At 52.2% G+C, this 18759-nt stretch overlaps 1 protein-coding gene across 1 annotated transcript; it reads right to left on the reverse strand.

Moving 5' to 3' along the window:
- Positions 1-226: 226 nt before the first annotated feature.
- LOC104139825 (anaphase-promoting complex subunit 2) lies at positions 227-15418 on the reverse strand. Its single transcript, XM_068914424.1, is given in 14 exon segments — positions 227-732; positions 1710-1945; positions 2386-2515; positions 4075-4278; positions 4885-4960; positions 5734-5875; positions 6025-6206; positions 6288-6405; positions 6927-7046; positions 7191-7365; positions 9942-10074; positions 10606-11228; positions 14931-15053; positions 15056-15418. Coding segments are annotated over 14 exon segments (2838 nt in total). The 3' UTR covers positions 227-519.
- Positions 15419-18759: the final 3341 nt, after the last annotated feature.

Here is an 18759-nt window from a genome sequence, read left to right on the forward strand (position 1 = left end):
GAAGCTGCTTTAACTTCACAAGGAGACACAGACAGCAAGTGCAGCCAACAGCTCCCTCTCCTAAAATCCTCGCAGAGCTGTAAGGAGCAGACTACAGATGGAGGCCCAATGAAAGGGAGACGGTACCCAGCCGACTGTGGAATTCCTGCCTGCCTTTTCAGCCTGGGAAGGCTGATGCCAAGAGTGCTCACCTGAGAGGAAAGAAAAGAGTCAGAATCATCTGAAAAAGATGACTGCCGTTTTTTTTTTTATTAACCAGTGAAGTGGGCCCAGACACTCATGTATGGGAGAAAAGCACTCTGGGGAGTAGGCCCAGTCCCACAAGTTCTTTGGGAGGCACAGTCCAGGCTGCTAATGAGCTATCTCCATATGGAAAAGGGTGCCCATTTTGGGAAGAGGGCACAGCAACCCTCCATAGCGAAAAAATTACCCAGCAGGATGCAGAGCTGGGTGGCACTGAGGAGCTGAACAGAGGCACAGGAGAAGTGAACGGACAGAGGAAAGCAAGGATTTTTGAGTCTAGCTGCAGTTCTTGGGCAGACGATAGACACCTCCGGAGTAGATGAGTTGTTGGTCCCGGACCTTTTTCTGGAGGAAGCCCTGCAGCTCTTGTATATCAATTTCTGTAACCACTGGGCCTGTCATCACAAACATCTTCAGCATGCTGTGAATCCTCTCCAATGATAGGCTCTCAAGGTTGGTCAGCATTGCTTGGATGTATGTCCAAAACAACTACAAAGGGGGGCACACAGGCAACAGTAAGTCACAGTCACATCCTCAACACAAGAAGAACAGGGGTGCTTTACCAGCCTGTATCCCAAAGGCATAATATGGCTGTGGTGGGCAATAAGTTCTCAGCTATGAAAGCTTGGCCTTTGAACAGGAAGTATGAGAGATCAGCATCAGGTATTTGGATACACAACTAGAAAGCAGGATTTGGCCTGCAGCACATGCATGACCCTCAGTGGACAGAGGCAGGTAGAACACCTATATGTTTCACAGTGGCTCCATACACACAACATGGCAGACTAGGGTAGGAAAAGCACTGGAAGTGTCTAGGAACCACACACAGAGAAGGCAAAGGGCCTGCTGTCAGGGTTGAGTAAGCTTTTTTGGCAGTCTGCTTCTCCAAAATTGCTGTTTGGATGAACCCAAATTAGTTATGACTATTTTAAAATACAAATTCAAGTTTCAGACATTTTCTTATTTAATTGAACAACAGTGTTTAGAGATGCCCAAATGGTTGCCTGGCTCAGCAGCTGGGCACTTTTCTGGAAAGAAGGTGAAGTCTTCCAATGATCCAGTGCTCCAGTGATCATCAATCAAGAGACATCCACCTCAGAAAAGCTCTTAAGCTGTCCTTAGTCACTGCAGTATACAGTGCAAATCAAATCCACCACCTGAATCAGAATGTGGCTTCTCCTGAATTTTAAGTTAGCCTCCTAACCAGCTGGGTAACAGCACCACCATCTTCACTTTCTGAACATATCAAACTCCCTTGAGAGTTTAACCCCTTTCCCAATATTAAAAATATAATCAAATTAAACAGTTTCTTCCATTCAGCCTCAAACCACTTCTCCAGAATTTTAAAGATGAAACTCAATCATAGGCCGCCCTGAAATCACTCTCCCTTCCCCAAAACCAAAACCACTAGACATTTGCACTGGCCTGCTGGTTTCACAAGCACCCAAAGACACACAGACAGGTACCTGCAGCTCTTCCTCTTTCTGGTCAGCCTGCGATGCCATGGCAGAGTCCCCCTCTTCATCACTGTCTATCAGAACCACCTTTTCTACCTGGTCCTTCTGCTCCTCCTCAATCACAGTGAACGTGCCTTGGGGCTCTTCACGCAGGACACCCTGCTGCAGCCACAGCGTCATCTTACGCTTTAGCGACGTCACAGGCACCTTGAGCACTTCACTCAGCTCAGTCAGTGTCCACGTACCTGCGGAGACCAAAGATACCGCGCGGAAGGCGGCAGTCAGCTCTTGGCTGCAGTCCTTTGCTATATTCCAGTCTACGAGTGTCCCAAACATTCAATGCAGAGAAGAGTATAGGACATCTGCCCCCCCCCCTCCACCGCGTGTCAGGATTTAATAAGAGGATGGAGAAGGCAGGTGAGCCACTGCCATGAGCAAGCAGCTCTACGCAGTGACTGTCTGAGCGCAGAATGGGTGCTCAGCTGTGGCCCTTCTGGGTGCAGTCTCCTAGGAGAGCTGGAGACAAAGCCAATTTCTGTGATAAATCTAAGTCCGTGAACCGGGTCTTGCTTCCCCTGCCAGAACTCTCCAGGCCTACAGCCACCTGAGCAATGTGGCTTTCCCACCCATCCACAGGAAGCACACGAATACAGGTGATATGCTGAGCCTCTGCTGTGTCACTCACTCTTGGTCTGGAAGTGCAGAATGATGGCAGCATGCACAGGAGAGACAGACAGGGAGAGGGTGCGATCCGCCAGCTCCACATCCAAGCTCACCAGGCCTAGGTGGTACTTCCAGTTCAGGGTCCTCATGGCCTGCAAAAACGGGAAGCAGCCACTCACAGTAGATCCCCTAACAGGAATCCCCAAGTTCTGCATTTCTGCAAATCTCTCTCTGCCATCAGGACCAGCTACTCTGCCTTCATCTCTGCCAGATACAAGCTGCTCCCTTCCTCACGAGGATAACACCACTCCCTTTTGTAGCTCGAGGATGGCGTCAAGTGCCAGGGAGTTAAACAACAACAGAACCACCCCAAGAAACCGTGCACTCCGAGGCTGCTGTGTTCCTCTCCTAACTAGTTTCCTGTAGGCACAGGAATCAGGTGCCATTCACGTCTGGCACAAAGCTAAAACAGGAGAAGAGATAGGATGTAAAGCTGCAAGCTTCCCAGCCTGACAGCATGTATCGTCTGATGTATAATGACGAGTTCAAGAAAGCATTTGAAAAAACCAAGCCTGAAGTGGGGTCAGACTGCAAAGGGGAGGAACAACAGTATGAGACACCAAATTGCATTCAGATTAGTTGCAAAGAACCATCTATGCGTACACACAGGTCTTACGCTGTCATGACTAGGTGCAAGTTATCCATGATCCAGTGGTATGCTCTGCACTCCACCGGATAAGCAGCAGCAAGGTGAGAAAGCCAAGACCATAGCTCTGAAAGTGACTTAGATCTCTCTCTAACTTCCAGGCAGATGCTCCAGCACCCTGCAATACTCCTGCTACGAACCCATTCTGCATGGGCAGAGCAAGACACACTTCAGGATTCATGTGACTAATTAGCCTGGCCAAGTGCCTATAGAATACAAGAATACTGCACAACTGCTTATATTTGCTAGATATGTCTCCTTTCCTGCATGTGTCTCTCTTCCATCTTTCCATGCTATTTATAAAGGCATGGATTCAAGTCCTGGTCTGAGCTACAGTCAAAGTGACCAAAAACACTTGCACCTGAACTGTATAACGTGGAGTTGAGGGACCCTTCAGAAACAAAAGAAACAACCCAGAAGAGACCACAGAAAGAACAACAGAAAGCAATGTTTACCTGACTCCAGTCTTTAACATTGAATCTCCTGGTACAGGTTTCAAAGGAGGCAACGTAAGAGCCTCTTTTCAAGAGGATAAACAGGAGAGACGAGTGACGGAATGCTGGAGAAAAGAGGTCCAACAGGGACCCTGGGCTCCTATAGGATGTCTAAGCTTGTTGGCCTAGGGACTTATATCTCAGTATCCACATAACTTTCTTACCTCGTAGAGCGCAGAGCACGTCGCTGGATCATGGATAACTCGCATCTATCTCAGTATCCTTGTAACTAACAAACACTGGTATGTTTTAGAAAACTATCTATCACTACTGCTGCCCAGGCACCCCATAAAGAGAGAAATCCTCCTTTTAGCAGTAGCAAAGCTAGCGCAGCTTCTAACCCCAATTCAGAGCCGAAGGACTTTGGCATTCCACCTAACAGTACAGCCATATTAACAGCTAAACTTTAAGGGAGGTTAAAGGGAACTTTGTAAAGGCCATGCAAAAACACGCTATACAGTGGAGTCTTAACAGCAAGAATCTGTTTTAAGGAAAGTTAAGGCTGCCTCACCTTTAATTTCTCATACTTCTTGGAATAGGCTTCCATGGCTTCCTTGACTTGCTCTGGAAGCTCTAGCTTCTCCTCTTTCAGCGGTGGCCAGAACTCACTCGATAGGATAACAGCAACAAGGCTGAATGGCGGCCTCTCCTCCTCTGGGAGCTTTTCTTCCTCATCACGAATGTTGGCATTAATGCGTCGTGAGTCAGCCATATCCTGGAAGAGGCAGAGGAAGCTAAATATACTCCTTCTCTTCCAGGAGAGTACTGAGCTTTAGCAAAGACGACGCTTAAATAGGGTGTCGAACATGTCTCCAGAGGATGATGGAGACACTGGAAAGGTTAAAATCACGTGTGTCCTCTGGTCACTAAGAGGGCAAGAGAATGGGCAGCTACATACTTAGGAACGTTTGTGGGAAGGTTGGGAAGGGCTTACAGCTTTAACACCAGCCTACGCTGAAGTCCCTCCAGACTGATGACTTCTCACAGTGTCCCAAACGAATCAAATGCCAGAATCCCACCCTAGAGGATCTGGAAGAGCCCAGCTCTTCTACTGCCAGAATAGAGTACTGCAGTGTACTGGCAAGAGAGACTACAGCACCAGAGCAACCATCCCCCAGAGTCAATAACCCAATGTACAGGACTTAAAGAACAGACACGATTTCGAATGCACTTCTGCCTGTCACGAGTCAAGTCCCATGCTGGGATCCTGGGAACCCCCCTTCCCTAAAAGGGCCCTTTCTAGGTCACCCCTATAAGACGCTCCCCTTCCCCACTGATTCAAGATCCCACACAACCAAGGGCGGAATAACAGAAAAGTTACTTTTAACATGACTTCGCAATAATGCATTTGAGCTTCACCAAACCGCAGCTTCAGCAGCTCCACGTTGCGGATTTCCCTGAACAGAGAAAGAAAGGGTCAGACACAGGTCCCTCAAACAGACTAGCCTGGCCTCCACTCCTCTCAGCTGAGCCAAGAAAGACAGTCCCTGACACAAGGGTCCTCTCGCTACTAAGAAGCCCTGCAAAGTATGTTATCTGAAGAGGATGCCTCCCAGCATCTATGGGAGGAACATTCACTTCTTCTATAGGACAGGGATTTTTTGAAGAAGGCCTTTGCATCCCTTTTGTTTGGGCTAGCATGGCACCTGGCTCTCTCACCATCCCTCTTGACAACACAATACAATCCCAGCATTTGGTGAGCCATTCACTTGAGAGCGCTCATCACACTTTCATCAACTTTGTGCCTTCATCAACCGCATTTCAGAGACAGGAAAATCATTACAACTGTTGAATCAAGAGCCAGCTGGGGTAGATCTGAAGTCCCTGATGCTTCATCCCTTCTTTTTACCTCGACACTTTCTGCTGACCCTAAGCAGCCCCTGTATGTTGTGAGAACCACCAGAAGAGATGGGGTGGAGCTCAGAGGGTGTCAGTGCCTTCAGTCTCCAACCTGCTGCCCTACTAGTGCAAGCCAAGGGCAAGACTGATCAGGGAGATGTCAGCCAAGAGGTGAGCCTGTGAAATTCCAAATGCCTACCTAAAACCACAGAGGAGATGGCCAAAGGCAGTCCTGGTTCCAGAAACAGCCTTTTGTAGGAGTGAGTCTGCAGTATGCCTTTACCAGGTCGTTCTACCTGGAAAGTCCTGGGGTTGGGCATACAAACCTCACCTCTCAGCACTGTAGTTGAACTGATGTAGCAGCCGGTCGGCAAGAAGCGTGCGGTACTCATTGATAAACAGGTCCTTGCTTCCATAGATGCTCACCAGCAGGCTGATGATGTCCGAGGACCGACGCTTGGAACTTGATTTCCCTAGCGAAACCCAAAGCAGACAACAGCGGGAGATTAACAGAGAACTGCCCCAGCCCAGCTCTGCTCTGAAGGACTAGCAGACAAGCTGCTCAGGACTACAAAGAGCAAGGGGTAGTGGGCTGCCAGGACTTTTGGTCTTGGCACCTAACCTGGATCTGCATCAACAGGGTCAGGAACCCAGTCCCCTGGTTCTGAGATGTCATCGTCACTCTCCTGGCCATTCTCTAGTGTCACTGGGTCAGCTTTTGAGAGCTCATTTGCGAGATCACCAGAGCCCTCAGCATCCCCTGTGAGACCAGCCACAATTTGCCGTACTGTGTCTTCCCGAGTCCTGTCAAAAGGCAAGAGAAGCAGAGCAAAGGAAGGAAAGGAGAAAGGAAAGGGATGGAAGACTGTCCTGCAAGCCTCTTACCTCAGATACTTCCTGATGGGCTCACAGGCGACCTCCAGGATAACCATGGAGGGGTCGAGCTCCCGCAAGGCCTTGATGGCAGAGATATACAGGGTAATGATGTCAGATGTGTTGACTCCTACAACAGAGGGGCAGAGGGGGTCAGAGTCCCAGAGCACAGACTAACCGCGTGAATGTGGGAAAGGCTATTCCAGGCTCTCTGTTAGACCGAGGAAGCTGAAGGCAAAGGCTTTGCTGCCATACTGCCCCAACCAAAGGTAGAGATTAGGTCCACATGACTGAGAAACAAGCTGCAACCACAAACACAGGCTCAAAGACTACCATAAACCAGCTCAGCCCAAACCGAGCCTCAGAAGCTTAGACCACACACAGCAGAGGAGCCTTTACCTGCCTGGGCCAAAGCTAAATCCTAGCTCAGTTCCTCATTGTACCGGAAAAAGGAGATGACAAGGGGGTGGGATGTAATTAGCTACTACTGCCCACGCATACTCCAACATGGAGAACACAAGATGCACAGAACCCGACAGCCTCTCATCCACTGCACGTTAAATGAGATGATGGCTCCCAGCAGATCCCCACTCACGCCTAGGTTCCTTACAGCTCAATCAAACGTGACATACGCAGAGATCTAAAACCCACCAGGATGCAGAAGTCGCATTTCCAGAGCACTTTTCAGGGAGCTGAGCAGCTGCTGCCTCTGATTAGTCCTTTCCAGGCAGAACTTGAGGTCTTCCACAGCAGGTTTTGATTCTGGGAAATCTATAGACCAAGCAGTGATTAGAAACAGTGCCGTGCTCCATAGGGAGGCAAGAGGAGACAGAGGGCCAAACTGATAGGTGAAGACTGATCTACAGTTCAAGCCAAGTCCAAGAGCGAAAAAAATATGGAATAGGTCACCCTTACCTCGAATAATGCTGAAGAGCTCCTCAATGCGCATGCTGGCATAGATGCGGTAGAAGAATCTTTGGACGTGGCATCTCCAACGTTTCAAGGTGTTGCTAGCTTCTGGAGTGGAGCAAGCCAAGGGACTATCTTGCAGGAAAACTCTGCTGAGCCAGCCAATTACTTTCTCAATCCACTGCACAAGGAGAGGGACAATACAGAGATAGCGAACGCTACAACTGGATGTACAACCATGTCCCACACATACCCTGTCACCAGGAATTTACCACAGCAAGCTGAAATGAGCACCTAGCCAGGAACAGCACCACCTCCACCTGTGATCCAAATGTATTCTGGCCTGGGTTATAGCCAGAAAAAGCCTCGGACGGGAAGTTAAGACACTGAGTTAGAAGAGCTGAATCTCCAGACCTTTAACTCAAGTTACAAGTTACAGACTAGGCAGAGGTGTATGATGAAATAAGGGGTGACTGAGGATTGCGTGTCTCCATCTCTTAAAATGCATCCACAGCTTTGGTGCGACTTTATCAGTAACAAAGTTCTCATCCAGAGAGAAGGTTTCTCCACTAGGATTAGCGGTTCTGCTAGTGCAGGGTCAACAGTACAGCTCACCTCAGTTTCGGGCTGATCTGAGAAACATTTTGCCCTCAGCTGCTATACCCTAAGTATGTGCAGATTGATGGGAGAGCATGGCATCCCCTGAGGCTCCATGCCAGGCTGGCCACAAACTGTGAAGTTACAGGAAGGTGCTCTGTGCTGCAGATATTGAACTCAGCTCATCACCATTCTCTCTAACATCAAATTTGGGGGCAAGAGTGCAGAGGCTCTCTCCGAGCTCCAGAAAAGGACTGGGCATATTCAAACTCTTACCAACATTTATTTCTTTATAAGAATAGGAACAGAAGTGCAAGCAAGTCATCTCAAAGACTCAGACATACGCTTACCAACCGAACTTGGGCCCTTGACCAAGACCTCCAATACCAAGGTAGTCGCTTAAATATAAAAAATGCTATGGGTTGATCAGAAAGCATCAGAAAGTTTTTTTTTTTTTTAATATGAGATTTAATTTTCTACAGAAAAATGTACGACTGACATATTTCAAATACACTCAGCTACAATATCCAGATATTCAAGAGAATCACTCTTCCTTATTTCCCCTTTACAGTGGCATACATAGCACTTACTAGAATAGCACTTGAGTAGGAATAGCTACTAGATGTTAATATTTTTTGATAACCACATTGGATAGCTTGAAACAAAAAGACTAAGACTACATCTGGTTTGCTGTTGTTAATTTTTAATTATCTATATTACTGAGGAAACACCGAAGACTGAAGGAATGCATGCATTTTGCTAATAACTGCATGGCTGGACAGCCCTGAGAACTGCACAACACCCGGACATCAACTCTGGGCAAAACTATGAAAAGCTGATAAAGAATTTATTAAAGAACAAAAGGATAGGACTATAATCGATGGAAAGCAAGTCCGTTTTAAGGAATACAATTATTACCAAACTCTTTTCTCACCCTCCCCATGAGTTTATCTTCTCTGAGGGCTCCTATTATGGCTTGATTATCAACTACAAACTGCATCTGACACATCTGAAAAGGGGGTTTGTTAGCATTTGTACTTTTAGCAAGCTGTTCCTCAGTCTTCTCATATTTTCGCTTGCCAGACTTCTGCCTTAAAAAACAAAAAACATATTTTCCCAGTTTGGATACCACTTCCACTTTTTTTTTTAAAATTGTTTTTTAATTCTGATATCCTCCAATATTCTGTGGTTTACCATGTTGGTCTTGTCTTCCGAAGAGGTGAGAGCTAGAGGACCTTCTACAATGTCTGACAAGCGGAATGCATTTGCACCTGCTCTGGTATTCTTAATATGCCTTTAAACAATCGCCAGGTCATCTGAAAGCACTTTTTACTAGGTCCAATAATGAAAGTCTTGCACAGCATTTAAAGAGAACCGAATACAAAAATCACTCCTTATGTTTGCAGCTGACACAAAAAATGACAGCATAGTAAACAACAAGGAAACTAGGACAACCATACAGAGAGCAGTCTTGTTTGCTCGGTAACCAGACCTCATGCATTGCTCTTCAGAATCGGCAAGCACAAGGTCACGCACCAAAAAACAAGGAATGCAGAGCAAGCGTGCAGAACAGAAACCGTATCCTGGAAAAGCAATAACCCTGAAAAGAATTTTAAGGTCATGCTGGGTAAATAGCTCAGCCTGAACTCAGTTTTAGCTGGCAACAAAAGATCTAAGTGCTGGATAGGTGCAAGGAAGCATTTTAATTCTGCACGCGGCCCGCTGGCAAGAGCGGTACCAGAATATCACCTCCCATCCTCACTTCCTATTTTAAAGGGCTGCTGGAAAAATGGAAAGAGAATAGGCAATAGCTACACAAATTCAAATTCAAATTACAGGTCCACCTATGCAGAAGGAGGGCCCTCTACAGGCTAGATGGGACTACTGCCTTCATGTAGTTTGTAGAATACTACAGAAATTCCCTTGTTAATATGGATATAACCAGGTGAAATGCCATGGCCTATTACGTATAGGTTAGAGTAAACCTTCCCCTCTAGCGTTAAATCAAAATGGGGAGTTTTAAACACCTCTTCTGCCAGTGATGGTGGAAGTCACAGCCCAGGCACAGGTATTTTCAGGTAGAATTTACTTTCAACTTGTGCAGCAACAGAAGCAGCTGCACGTCTCAAAGGAAGAGCTCTTGCCGCCCGCACGCCTTACCTCCTGGAATTCGTTTAAGAAAGAGTGCTCATATTCGCCCCTGCATCTTTGCTCCATCCTTTCCTCTATCATTCTGTGCAAGATGGTCGTGACGGCATCGGCGCTCACTCTCTCCAGCAAATTCAGCCAGCGGCTACAAACACAGACAGTGACCTCATTCAGAGCAGCCAGAAGCAAAGGTATAAGCAAAAAAGGATACCATCCTATCTAACTATCATACTCCCTGTATGGTAAACAGATGCAAGCAAGGCTCTTAATTTCAATGCTCTAATAGCCTGCATGGAAGCACTGCATATATAGTATATTACTGCTATTATCCCATCTTCCTCAGAAATTGTATTTCCTAGCCATCAAAAGCTTTTTCACTTAGAAAAAGTTTTCTTCTTTGCAGACAGAAGGCAAGAGGAGGATATTCCTTAGCAGAAGGGAAAGATATTGCATCCAGCAAAAGGAACTTTCGGTCAAAGGATCGGTTCTAGTTCAACTACGAGTTACTAATTGTCGGCAGAAACTCTGTGGGAAATTCGCTAGCCAGTACTATGATACAGCCTGACCTCATGCCCAACTCCTCTAGTTTTGAGGCACATAGAAAACTTGCTGCTCCTCTCCTATCTGGACCACAGGCTTGTTCTGTGCGACAGGCATCACCCCATAACATACGTACAGAATGTCATTGAGCTGCTGAAACTGCTCCATGGCTTTGGAGCACCAGCACTCCTCTCTCTTACTGCTGCAACCTGCACACAACGGGCTCTCTCCTCCACCCTCCTCTGTATCACTTTCCTGTTCATTTTCACTCATGCTGCTCTCGCACTCATTCATTCCATCTTCGCCTTTCTTCCACTGCCGCATGTATATCCTGAAAGTGCGGCTATAGAACTGCTGGATCATTTCCTGGAAGGACTTTGTAGTGGAGAAAAAAAGAATGGCTTTGAACATGGTGTAGACCTTCTCTTGTAGCATCTGAGCACCTGTTCCCAGGAGCAAGCCTGCTTTGGTCCATTTCTCCAGAAGTTCCAGACTGTTCAGGTAGGGGTCCAGGCGGCACTTGAGAAGACAAAATGCATCCAGAAGCAGCAAGGAGCACTGTGGCTCCTCAGCTGTATTTTCATACTGGCCAATGCAGTTCCAGAACTCAGGAGCTATATTTGCCTGAAGGTCTGTCTGTAACACTTCAATGAACCATTCTTCTACAATTGAGTGCAAGTCATAACACCGCAGCACTTCAAGGGCTGCCCGCAGGTCACCATCCTTCAGCGGCCCCACAGAATCAGATCTAGATGCTGCCTAGAAAACAGAGGGGATACCAAGTTAAATACACGCAAAGACTTATCAAAGAGCATTTGAAGCAGAAGAGACTGCTCATGTTAGAGGACAGGGACCAGACCAAGCATGAATGGTCTCTGCTGTTAAACAGCAACTGGTAGATACTGATCCTCTGCAGAGACTTGCTGGGGTCTCAGCCCCTTGCTAGAAGGTGAGTGGCCATCTCACAGGCCTAATACCCTAAAACTGACAATTGCTATTTCTGTTAGTAGTTGACACACGAACCACCAGCTGCTTGGGATGTGACGTTAGAAAAAGGCATTAAGCTCTGTTGATGCAAGTGCCATGTGCCACCGCAGGCCATCCATTCCTGAGAGACGCAAGACTCCAGGGCAAAACTTTCCTCATTTCCACGGGGAGTGATCAGGGAACAGAGCCACAGCACAGATAGAAGAAGCAGCACATCTTTTTGGCTCTTCTTCCAGAGTGTAACTTAGCTGTATGCTGTTCTGGCCAGCGCAACAAAGAGAGAGGGAGATGGTCCCCCGCCACAGCCCTTTCCAGAAAGCCTTTCCTAGCAAGTACAAGTCACCATGTTAGAAAACCGCATCCTTTTCATTTTTCCCAGCTGGTGGTCCCAGGCATTTCTCTCCCCAGCAGTGTCATCCCAAGCAGCTTCACCTGCCCCATGCCCCCACCATGGTTGCACCACCACCATTTGCAGGTCCAAATCAGCCCCGGGAACAGATGGCACAGAATAGGGAAGGAGAGTGCTGGGGTCTACTTCAGCCAACACCACTGCTTGTGGGGTGACAGCAAGAGAGGCCAGCATGTGTCTGTGCTGGGGGGTCGGATTAGCCAGCATGCCCAGAAACCTGAGGGCAACTGCAGTGCCGCGTTATGAGAGCCGCAGAGAGGCACATCCTCCCACTCAGGACCTCTGCACCCCTGTGACCCACAGGCTGTCGTGGGGGGACCCCTCAGACCCCCGCTCCCCACATTCCATCCCCATGGGGGGTTCCTAGAACTCAGCTCCCCACAGCCCACCTTGCGGAGGGGGGCCCTCAGTCCCCCAGGCCCCGCAGCCCATCCCTGGAGGGACCCTGGACCTCTGCATCCCATAGACCATCCCTTGGGGGGTGGGGGGGAGGAGGGACCCCTCAGACACCCGCACTCCACAATGTGTCCCCATGGGGGACCCTGGGCCTCCGCTCCCCATAACTCATCCTTGGCGGGTGGACCCTGGACCCCTGTGCCCCACAGCCCACCCCCATGGGGGGTTCCTAGAACTCTGCTCCCCACAGCCCACCTTGGGGAGGGGGACCCTCAGTCCCTCATGCCCCACAGCTCATCCCTGGAGGGACCCTGGACCTCTGCATCCCATAGGACATCCCTTGGGGGGCAGGGGGGAGGAGTGACCCCCTCAGACACCCACACTCCACAGCATGTCCCCATGGGGGACCCTGGACCTCCACGCCCCACAGCTCATCCTTGGCGGGTGGACCCTGGATCCCTGTGCCCCACAGCCCGTCCCTGGAGGAGGGGGAAGAACCCTCAGACCCCCACAGCCCATCCTCATGAAGGACCTTGGGTGTCCACTCTCCACAGCCCATCTGCCAGGGGGAGCCCTTAGGCCCCACAATCCACACAATCCATCCCTAAAGGGGGGCCCCTCAGACCCCCCAGCCCACCCCCAGCCCAGGGGGGAACCTCTCAGGCCCCTGAGTCCACAGCCTGTCCCCATGGGGGACCCTGGGCTCCCACTCCCCACAGGCTGTTCTTGGCGGGGGGAGGGGGAGGGAAGGGCCCCATAGCCCATCCCGGGGCGGGGGGGAACCCTAGACCCCTGTGCCCCACAGCCTGTCCCTGGAGAGGGGAGGAAGGCTCCTCAGACCCTGACAGCCCATCCTCATGCAGGACCTTGAGCCTCCGCACCCCAAAGCCCATCCCTAGGGGGACCCCTCGGACCCCACTGCCCGCCCCTGAAGGGGGGGAGACCCTAGAGCCCCACACCCCACGGCCCATCCCTAGGGGGACCCCTCAGACCCCACAGCCCATCCCTGGGGGGGACCCTGGAGCCCCACACCCCACAGCCCATCCCTAGGGGGGCCCCTCAGATCCCACAGCCCGCCCCTGAGGGGGGGACCCTGCAGCCCCACGGCCCATCCCTAGGGGGGACCCCTCGGACCCCACTGCCCGCCCCCGGGGGGAACCCTGGAGCCCCACGGCCCATCCCTAGGGGGACCCCTCAGATCCCACAGCCCGCCCCCGAGGGGGGACCCTGCAGCCCCACGGCCCATCCCTAGGGGGGACCCTCAGACCCCACAGCCCGTCCCCGGGGGGGACCCTGCAGCCCCACGGCCCATCCCTAGGGGGGACCCTCAGACCCCACTGCCCGTCCCCGGGGGGGGACCCTGCAGCCCCACGGCCCATCCCTAGGGGGACCCTCGGATCCCACAGCCTGTCCCCAGGGGGGACCCTGGAGCCCCACGGCCCATCCCTAGGGGGACCCCTCGGACCCCACTGCCCGCCCCTGAAGGGGGGGAGACCCTAGAGCCCCACACCCCACGGCCCATCCCTAGGGGGACCCCTCAGACCCCACAGCCCATCCCTGGGGGGGACCCTGGAGCCCCACACCCCACAGCCCATCCCTAGGGGGGCCCCTCAGATCCCACAGCCCACCCCCGAGGGGGGGACCCTGGAGCCCCACGGCCCATCCCTAGGGGGGACCCCTCGGACCCCACTGCCCGCCCCCGGGGGGAACCCTGGAGCCCCACGGCCCATCCCTAGGGGGACCCCTCAGATCCCACAGCCCGCCCCCGAGGGGGGACCCTGCAGCCCCACGGCCCATCCCTAGGGGGGACCCCTCGGACCCCACTGCCCACCCCCGAGGGGGGGACCCTGCAGCCCCACACCCCACAGGCCATCCCTAGGGGGGCGCCTCGGATCCCACAGCCCGCCCCCAAGGGGGGACCCTGCAGCCCCACGGCCCACGGCCCATCCCTAGGGGGGACCCTCAGACCCCACTGCCCGTCCCCAAGGGGGGACCCTGCAGCCCCACAGCCCATCCCTAGGGGGACCCCTCGGACCCCACAGCCCGTCCCCGAGGGGGGACCCTGCAGCCCCACGGCCCATCCCTAGGGGGACCCTCGGACCCCACAGCCCATCCCCGAGGGGGGACCCTGCAGCCCCACACCCCACGGCCCATCCCTAGGGGGACCCCTCGGACCCCACAGCCCGTCCCCGAGGGGGGACCCTGCAGCCCCACGGCCCATCCCTAGGGGGACCCTCGGACCCCACAGCCCATCCCCGAGGGGGGACCCTGCAGCCCCACACCCCACAGCCCATCCCTAGGGGGACCCCTCGGACCCCACAGCCCGCCCCCGAGGGGGGACCCTGCAGCCCCACGGCCCATCCCTAGGGGGACCCCTCGGACCCCACAGCCCGTCCCCGAGGGGGGACCCTGCAGCCCCACGGCCCACGGCCCATCCCTAGGGGGACCCCTCGGACCCCACAGCCCGTCCCCGAGGGGGGGACCCTGCAGCCCCGCGCCCCACGGCCCCGGGGGAAGACCCTGGGCAGGCCCGGCCGGGGCGGCCGCGGCCCTCCCGCCCCTCAGCGGCCGCGGCGGCCCCGGGCGGCGCGCGGACCACGCCGGGCCGGGCCGGGCCCTGGCAGCGCGGCGGCAGCGCCGAGGACCCCCCCCCCGCCGCCCCCTCTCACCAGCCCCAGGGCGGCGGGCGGCACCAGGGCGGTGCTGAGCGCGTGCCAGGCCGCCGAGAGCTCGGCGCCCGCCGCCGGCCGCGGCTCCATGCGGGCCGCGCGGCAGGAAGAGGCGGGGCGGGGGCCGGGCCGTTGGGGCGGGAGCGGCGCGGCGCGGCGCGGAGCGGCGATGAGCCGGCCGGAGGCCGCGCTGGAGGGCCTCATGAAGGAGCTGGGGGCTGGTGAGCGGGGCCGGGCGGCGGCGGCGGCGGCAGCGAGCCGGGTGGCGGCGGCGGCGTTGCCTGACCGGCCGCTCGCCGCGCTGCCGCCGCCGCAGGGATGGCGGAGCTGCGCGCCCGGCGCGACGACCTGGCGCGGCTGATCCGGGGCGAGGAGGAGGAGAGGAGCCGGCTGCAGGGCGAGATCTGGGCGCTCACCGAGAAGCTGGCCCGCACCAACGAGAGCCTGGCCCGCAAGATGGCCACGAGGAACGACTTCGACCGGACCATCGCCGAGACCGAGGCGGCCTACGGCCAGGTACCGCCCGGGCCGCTCCGCCGGCCCCGGCCCCGGCCCGCGCAGGCCCTCGGAGGGGCGCTTGGTGCCTGCTGCCCGCCGGGTCGGCAGCAGCCGGCCGCCAGCCTCGCGCGGGGCCTGCGCCCGTGGGTAGGGCAGAGCGGGCGGGCTCCCGGCCCCGGCCCCGCGTTACCCGCTCTCCAGGCCCTGCCCGCCTAACGAAGCCTTCCGACAGGTGCCTTTTCTTGCAAGCGGGACGCTCGGCTGAGCAGGACGAGGGACTCAAAAGGGGCTTTTGGGTCCAGGGATCCGTCAGCGTTGGTCGGCCGCAACCCCAAAGAGCCCAGGGAGGGGTAGGGCAGGTCTCCCCCCGAGCGCGCGCAGGCCAGATGGGGATTGTTCGGCTCCCTCATACTGGTACTGCCACGTTCGAGCTTGGGGAGGCGAAGGCGGATGCCGCAGAAGGGCGTGAGCGGCACGGAGCAAGCGGGACTGCGCTGCCGCGCGAGGTACGCGGCCGTCGCGCCCGGGCTCGGCCGGGAGCGCGGCCAGCAGCGCCCCGTTTCGGGCGCACGGATCACCCCGCAGCGCTAAAGAGAACTTCCGAAGAAAGTAGTTGCAGCAACTACTCCTACCGTATAACAGGAGGATGAAAAAAACGGAGGTTAAGTTAGACCGTGTTGTCAAGTGACATCAACGCGGTCTCTAGGACCCCTACAAAAAAGCCCCATCTCATCCCATGTCATTCGAGGGGGAAAAATTCAGGAGGAAACCAGCGAAAACAAAGTGACCCAGAAGAGCCTGAGTTCAAGCAGGTAACAACAAACTGATGATACTTGCTGGCCTACTGGAATGTCGTCTTGCTTTGATTTTTGACATAATCCTTTCTTCCATCTTTCTATTGGGCAGCCTCTGCCGTAATACCATTAAAAGAGTAGAAATGACAGGCCAGTATAGGGGTGGCAGGGACGTGAGCAACGTAACGACAAGCTCTTATTGCAGTTATTAGGACGGCTCTTTCCCTTCTCCTTTCTTACTATATTTGTAAACTCTGCCAGGCAGGGACTGTTTCATTCTATAAATGGAATAACATCTGAATGCAGGTTTTAATTACATACTAATTGGTTTTGTTTGTTTTTTAATAAAAGGATCCTTCCAGCTAGCTTGCAGATAAGAGATGATTTTCCCTGTCTTGGTAACAATTAGCAGTTTTAGTCCAAGATGACCCTTTCCCCATTTTAGCTGATGTCTAAATTCTCCTTTTCCTATTTGTCTTTTGAATAAGAGAATGATAGGTGGGGCTCAGCACACTGACTCCAGAATACCCTGTGCGTGAGTTACTGTCCCTGCAAGCAACTACTGCAAGCACCATAGCGGCATCTCCCAAAGTCAGTGTTTTCCCATCAGCCTTTCCAGTGATGACTGTTGTTCAGATAAGGCCGGAGCGGTTCCCTTTGCCTACTTCAAGAAATGCTGGTTTGAGGTGAAGGGGGAACTCGCATAAAAAATAAACAGCTTACAATTTCTGTCATAAAGTTACATGAATAAACAGCATGCGTTTTTAAAGAATGCTTCCCTGAGATACAAGTCACAACCCCCCATCCTACAAATGAATTTATGTTTATTGAAATTAAAAGACAAAGTCACAGTGGGTTAAAAAAAAAAAAAAAAAAACCCACACAAGGTGGTTAGGAGAGGAAATGAAGACATCCTGTGAATAGAAACAAGTAACAAACAAAGTTCCTTTCCTATGGACTTACCTCTCTTGTCTGTAACCACGCTTCCTGCCTTTCCCCAGCCAGTAAGAGCTGCAGGACTCCACTCCCCCTACCGCTACCTTGTTTTCATGGACAAACTGCCAAGATCATGCCGACTGCCCTTACGCGTTATTACCAATGAGTTCTAACAGTGTCTCCTCTTGAGGAGGTGCTTAGTTTCAGCTCTCATCTCCGACCGCTTAATGATTGCCACAAGTTCATAGGAATGTAAGTTATCTTTGGAACTACAGCCATACTATCAAGGTTTGTTAAAATTGTCCGCCATGTTAAAACTGGAAAATAGTGAGCTGGACAGGCAGCAAGATCTGATAAACCTATTTTAGCTGTGCTTCCTAATGCATGGGAAAAAATGGGAGTGTTAGATTATATACAACATAAGCTAAACATAGAAGAAAATGAATAAAAGGAGAAACGTTTAGTCTGACTTAAGGTCATTATGGAGTTGAGTTACTCTTGAAGCAAGAACCTTGAAGTGTGCAATTTTAACAGTGAAAGAAACTTGAAACTGGATCAGCTGAATCAGCACAGTTCTAACACTGATCTACAAAGCCCAAGTATCAACATGTCTTAAAAAAACAAAACAAAATAAAAAAGAAACCCTAAAGTTCAAGCTAAAAGTTGCTTCAGGAAGTTCTCTGTCTCATGCTCCAAGAGACTTAAAATGCTTAGGGTGTTTAGTATTTGGAATAGGGGCATGAACCAGAGAAATTCATCCACAGATATTTTTGCAATGAGACAGGATGACGTGCCATCAGGAATTAAGTATTCTAGGGCCTGGAGAATCCCTCATGTTCCAAGGTAGATCAACTGAATTCAAAGAGAACTCCTAAGAGAAATGCTTAGTTTATGTAAAAATAAGCTATTTTTATTTTCTTCTTTCCCAGATTCTGGAGAGTTCTCAGACATTGCTAAGTGTCCTGAAGGGAGAAATGGGGAATACTAGTAAAGCCACTGAGCCGAAAAGCACTGCAAAAGAAAAACAAGCAGATGGACAAAAGCATTCCTAAATTTGCTCTTCAACCTGGAAAGACCTGTTAGTCTGGGACAGCTGCTGTTCTGGTACAAGGATGCCACATTTAATAAAAGTTTTTGTCTTGCAGAAGTACATTTTCCTTTCAGATGCACTTTGGCATTAGAGATCTGCTAAACTTAATCCTCTAGACTAAGATGCTAGAGATCAGGGTAGGCATCCTACAGAAATACCCTTTATTTGGAGTACAGTGAGACTGAAGCGTAGCCAAGCAGGTGACTTATCAGCTAATGCTTTTGCCTCCAAGGCGGCATTCGGCTTGCTTTGCCAAGAACAAGCTAAGAGTTCATCTGGTACAGACAGGGATTAGAATTAGAATACAAGGCTAGGAAGTGCAAAGGCAGCACCCAGTGAGGTGTAAATCATGGCTGCAAAGTAAAGCAGGCATACTGGAAGAAGGAGGAGAAAAAGTCAGGAGTACACCAAAGACCATATGCTCCGCTTGAGAAACACACGCTGCGCTCTCAAGTATCTACTGAGCCAGTCCTAACCGGAGGAGTTGTAGGCACAGAGCTATTTCTCCGAG

This window comes from Struthio camelus, chromosome 20 (assembly GCF_040807025.1).
Source record: "Struthio camelus isolate bStrCam1 chromosome 20, bStrCam1.hap1, whole genome shotgun sequence".
NCBI lineage: Eukaryota > Metazoa > Chordata > Aves > Struthioniformes > Struthionidae > Struthio > Struthio camelus.